This window comes from Etheostoma cragini, chromosome 16 (genome assembly GCF_013103735.1).
Source record: "Etheostoma cragini isolate CJK2018 chromosome 16, CSU_Ecrag_1.0, whole genome shotgun sequence".
Lineage (NCBI taxonomy): Eukaryota > Metazoa > Chordata > Actinopteri > Perciformes > Percidae > Etheostoma > Etheostoma cragini.
Window position 1 is genome coordinate 24,041,178 of NC_048422.1, and position 5,976 is coordinate 24,047,153.

The 5,976-nt window shown below is 36.9% G+C and overlaps 1 protein-coding gene and 1 long non-coding RNA gene across 2 annotated transcripts in view; both read left to right on the plus strand.

Moving 5' to 3' along the window:
• The window catches only part of sept5b (septin 5b), a 6,873-nt gene extending 3,313 nt beyond the window's left edge, over positions 1-3,560 (plus strand). The window contains exons 4-7 of the mRNA XM_034897016.1: positions 150-264; positions 745-880; positions 3,114-3,213; positions 3,338-3,560. Coding sequence (XP_034752907.1) covers positions 150-264; positions 745-880; positions 3,114-3,213; positions 3,338-3,400 — 414 coding nt within the window. The 3' untranslated portion in view covers positions 3,401-3,560. The remainder of the gene's footprint in view (positions 1-149; positions 265-744; positions 881-3,113; positions 3,214-3,337) is intronic.
• Positions 3,561-5,358: 1,798 nt separating this feature from the next.
• LOC117959001 lies at positions 5,359-5,703 on the plus strand. The gene is made up of 2 exons (XR_004659852.1): positions 5,359-5,451; positions 5,495-5,703. It is a non-coding gene; the product is annotated as an uncharacterized LOC117959001 (long non-coding RNA).
• The last annotated feature ends 273 nt before the right edge of the window (positions 5,704-5,976 follow it).

Below are 5,976 nucleotides of genomic sequence, written 5' to 3' on the forward strand. Positions count from 1 at the left end.
TAGCGTGTATAGAGCAGCATATCTCCACCAGACTCCATGTAAATAATCACTACTTTTAGCGTGTATTGAGCAGCATATGTCCACCAGACTGCATGTAAATAATCACTACTTTTGAGTGAAGTGTGATTTAAGATGATTAAATGACGATAAATGGCTTTATGGTGCAGGAGAGCACTCCGTTCGCAGTGATCGGCAGCAACACTGTGGTCGAAGCCCGAGGCCAGAGAGTGAGAGGGAGGCTCTACCCGTGGGGTATCGTCGAGGGTAAGAAACTCTGCAGCGGTTTTCAAAAACCTCACAAAACTAATTTTCAGTGACCATGTCCGCGTGAAGTAGGGGTGCAGCACCAGCTTAGCAAAAGGCAGACAAAGCATAACCTAATTAAAAGTAACATACATTTATTTCATTGAATTGATTATTGTTGTTAACCTACTCCCTTCCATTACAATTAAATGTAATTTGATTTAAAAATTTGGTTGTGTAACAGATAATCACATAATTTGACCAGAATGAATCTGCGTGCCTATGATGTTCATTCATGAGTAGACCCGGCGGGTCAACAGTACAGAACTTAGCTTTTTGGATGTCTTCATAAATCCTAACCCATAAAGCCTAACCCGCAATTTCCACCAAATGTGGATCCGCTCCGGAACGGCGACGGAGTCATTAAGTTTCTAATAAAGTCAATGTGTGTATTTCCAATGTGTGTATTTCCTATTATACTATTTGATTGATTGTGTGCAGTGGAGAACCCATCCCACTGCGACTTTGTGAAGCTGAGGACCATGCTGATAAGAACCCACATGCACGACCTGAAGGACATCACCAACGACGTCCACTATGAGAACTACAGAGCTCAGTGCATCCACACCATGACCAGGTGTGTGTGTGTGTGTGTGTGTGTGTGTGTGTGGGTGTGGGTGTGTGTTGTTTGGCTCATGTTGGCCTTTTGTGAAGTATCTGATATCATCCAGTTGACGGAGAGCAAAGGGCCAAACCCACTTGTTTACACCCACAGATTATTATAATTTCAACACTACTTTCTCATTTGACTCATGTAGTCTGGATCAGCGGAGGTACGTTTCCACGATAAAGCCCGACATCACGCGCCAGATGTCGGGCTTTGCTCCTCTCCTTCCGCTCTCAAACTCTGTTCTCCTCGGGGAAACACCAACAACCTTTCAGCGAGCGAGCTACACGCTGAAAACGTCACGTTTTGAAGAAGATGTGGTCGGTGCAACGAGGCCGGTCTGCTCGGTTCTTTGGGGGAATGATTGTAAAGATTTACAAAGATTATGTCGAGGGCGTCTCCTCTCTAACTGGGACGTTTGGGGGATGCAAGAAAAAACGCTCTGGGTTGTTTGCATTTCTTTAAACCGATCACAACAGTCGTGGAAGGCGTTGCTGAATAGTCTCCGGGATTAAGTTGTTGTGGTGGAACATCTGCACCCTGCAGGAGGAAACTCCTCATATATTACATGAAGTTAACGGTCGACACCACACAGTAACGTGAGCTGATTCATGGCTACGCCTCATTATCTCTCACCAGTGTGTCTCTGTGTGGACTTCATCGTCAACAGTCCCACCAATCAGTCCCAGAACGTCCCAGTTAGAGAGGAGACGCCCTCGACATATTCTTATTAATCTAAACAATCATTCCTCTAAAGAACTGAGCAGGCTGGGCTTGTTGCACCGTCCACATTTTCTTCGAAACGTGGCATTCTCAGCGTGTAGCTCGCTAGCTCGGAGTTTGTTGTTGTTTTTCGTAGCGAGAGGAGTTTGAGAGCGGAAGGGGAGGGGCGAAGCGTGAAATTTTGCGCGGGATGTCAGGCTTTATCGTGGAAATGTACTTCCGCTGATCCCGACTAGCCTGTGCAAATGGTGATGATTTGCACAGGCTAGTCTGTCAAAAACATGGAGTTATGTCACCGTGACAGTTGCAGAGGTCCAGGGTTTGAATATCTTTAAATAATCGTAATCTTAAATAATCTGTAAATAAATTTTATTAAATAATAATAATAATACTTTAAAAAAATTATATTTTAAAATAATTATGGTGGTTTGGCCTTCTAATATAACAGTTGTCTGCAACGAAATGTCTCATTGATATTTGGATGACATGTTATTGAATTTTAGGACACTTTTTTTTAGGCAATAATTAAAATAATAATAATCTTAAAATAATTTAAGTAATAAATAATCTCTTAAATAATCTTAATCTTAAATAATCTTTAAATAATTTAAATAATAAATAATCTGGAAATAAATTTTACTAAATAATAATAATAATTAAAAGAAATAATAATTTAAAATATATAATAATCTTAAAATAATTTAAGTAATAAATAATCTCTTAAATAATCTTAATCTTAAATAATCTTAAAATTTAAATAATAAAGAATCTGTAAATACATTTTACTAAATAATAATAATAATTAAAATAATAATAATCTTAAAATAATTTAAATAATAAATAATCTCTTAAATAATCTTAATCTTAAATAATCTTAAAATAATTTACATAATAAATAATCTGGAAATAAATTTTACTAAATAGTAATAATAATTAAAAAAATAAATAATTTAAAATATATAATAATCTTAAAATAATTTAAATAATAAATAATCTCTTAAATAATCTTAATCTTAAATCATCTTAAAATAATTTACATAATAAATAATCTTTAAATAAATGTTACTAAATAATAATAATAATAATTTAAAAAAATAATAATTTAAAATATATAATCTTAAAATAATTTAAATAATAAATAATCTCTTAAATAATCTTAAAATAATTTAAATAATAAATAATCTCTTAAATAAGAATCTTAATCTTAAATTATCTTAAAATAATTGTAATAATAATCTCTTAAATAATAATCTTAAATCTTAAAATAATTTAAATAATAATCTCTTAAATAATAATCTTAATCTTAAATAATCTTAAAATAATTTAAATAACAAATCTCTTAAATAATAATCTTAATCTTAAATAATCTTAAAATAATTTAAATAATAAATAATCTCTTAAATAATCATCTTAATCTTAGATAATCTTAAAAAATCAAAAACAAAAAAGCGGTGACTTTCTGTTGTCTGTTATCTTGAAGCAGGATGAATGCAGTCCGGGTGGAGAGCCCCATCCCCCTCCTCCCCATGTCCACATCGGACGTGGAGACTGAGAAACTCATCAAAAGGAAAGATGATGAAGTGAGTGCAAAAGAAATCTGACAATATTAAATAATGCAAAACAGCAGGAATTACACAAGCACGAGCGATGTGAAACGATGACCCAGATGTTAAGTTCTGGATGCTTCTCTCATTCCCTTTGCAGCTGAGGAAGATGCAGCAGATGCTGCAGAAGATGCAGCAGCAGATGCACGACCACGACCTGTGACCTCTTGTGCTACTGATGTCACAGCTACTTATTAATCAGCAGACACGCTGGAACAACAATTAAACATTTAAAGCTTCATGAAGTCCATTCCTCCAGGAGATGGGAGGATGAATTCTCCCGATATTTACAGTCAATATTTCTCCTGATTTAGAAAAAAAAAAACACTGGTCACAAAGAAAGAAGATGAGCAACTTCCTTACTTTAAGAATACTTTTTTATTTCAATAGTCAGTAGCCAAGTGAGTCTAGTTAGACAAGAGAGAGTAGATTGCACCTTGTTACCTTTAGATCACAGTAGTAGTCACATGACAGTAGAGTCACATGACAGTAGAGTCACATGACAGTAGAGTCACATGACAGTAGAGTCACATGTTTCTGTCTGCATGTGAAAAGGATAAAACTAAAATCTGTGTAATGGCTTCAACATGACAGTAGAGTCACATGGCATCATGTCTAGGCCGTATCCAGCGGACGTAAACATACACGCCACTAATGATAATAATAATAATGATAATAATAATAATGATAATAATAATAATGCATCCTTTATTAATCCCACATGGGGAAATTACAATTACACATTACACACAGGCCTGAACTACACACACATGCACAGTACCTATACATGCACTAATGGAGAGATGTCAGAGTGTGTGTGTGTGTGTGTGTGTGTGTGTGTGTGTGTGTGTGTGTGTGTGTGTGTGTGTGTGTGTGTGTGTGTGTGTGTGTGTGTGTGGGGGGCTGGCTGCCCATGGAAAGGCGCCCCGAGCAGTTGGGGGTTCCTGCCTTACTCAAGAGCACCTTGGACCTTTAAAACAGCTTAAAGGTACCGGGCGTGCTGTAATCTGTCACATATAAGTAAACCTGGCGTAACCTGAAATCAAGTCATTCTGAGGCAGAAACAAGAAATACCTTGATTGGTTGTGGCATTGCCATGGCAACGGAACACATTAAAATGGCTGCCGCTCTGACCATTCTGCTACATTTTTGTAAATGGGAATGATCTCTATCCATTTTAATTTCCATGTGTGGAGAAATCGCTGATGGTTTGCAACTTTGGTTTTAGTGGCATGCGGACGCTTAATAACCCTAACCTCTAACTCTACTGTGTGTGTGTGTGTGTGTGTGTGTGTGTGTGTGTGTGTGTGTGTGTGTGTGTGTGTGTGAGCTTAATAAGGAGTATCAGCATGATTATCAGAAAAGCCATGATAAATACATAAAATCTTGTCCTTATATAAAACCTTTAAACATGAATTTTCCTTTACTGCAGTGTACAATCATAAGGAACGGAGGAAAGAACATTAATGTAAAAGCACTCCTACAGAACACTAATTTGTTTTTTTTGTGTGTATAATATGCAACACTCAGTATTACACACCATCCCATAGCTATTACGTGTTACAGATGTGATTTCAGTGACCATTTAAAATGTACACAAGCCTCCTGGTGCAGATACTAGTTAAAGGACCCATGACATGGTACTCTTTGGATGCTTTTACAGCATATAAACCTTAGTGGTCCCTAATACTGTATCTGAAGTCTCTTTATATAGACCTTAGTGGTCCCTAATACTGTATCTGAAGTCTCTTTATATAGACCTTAGTGGTCCCTTATACTGTATCTGAAGTCTCTTTATATAGACCTTAGTGGTCCCTTATACTGTATCTGAAGTCTCTCTATATAGCCCTTAGTGGTCCCTTATACTGTATCTGAAGTCTCTTTATATAGACCTTAGTGGTCCCCTAAACCTAATTCTGAAGTCTCTTGGTGCAGAATTACCGCCACTAGAGCCAGTCCCACAATGAGCTTTCCTTAGTATTTGCCATTTCTGAGTCTGTAGCCATTGAGGGGGGGGGGGGGGGGGGGGGGGGTGTGGCCTTGACCAACTGCCACTGCAAAGCAGAGAAAGTGCAGGTAACCTTGCCCCTTATGACCTCATAAGGGGAAGATTCCAGATCGGCCCATCTGAGCTTTCATTTTCTCAACGGCAGAGCAGGATACCCAGGGCTCGGTTTACAGCTATCACCATTACTAGCCACTGGGGGGCCATAGGTAGGCTGGTGGACTCATATTAATGGTGAAAAACCTCATAAAGTGACATTTTCATGCCATGGGACCTTTAAGTATAAACACTGTCCAGCCCTACTTACTTGCAGAGAAACAATTAAGATCCCAACATTGTATTCGCTTTATAATAATAATAATAATAATAAGTTTTGTTCACATGGCACTTTTTAAAACCGTGTTACTGAGTGCTTGGGACAAGTAACAGGGTTAAAAAAAATCTAATAAAGTCTTTTTTTTATGCAAAAGTGTCTGTTTTCTTATGTCAGTAAAGTGTCAAGTAAGTAAACTTGCATAGACTCTCAACCAAGTTTCTCCAAGTTTTTTAGTCGATTAGATTTAGGATATTGAAAAGATTTTTGTCTGAAGTTCTCACACAAATCCACTACAGTTTAAAGCCAGCCATATTACATCAAAAAGTCTAAATAGTGATTATTGTAGCATACCCTCCGAAAGATGGTCTGACGCTTTACTGATGATTTTAAGTTTATTGAGAAACCCCAAACCAACGTA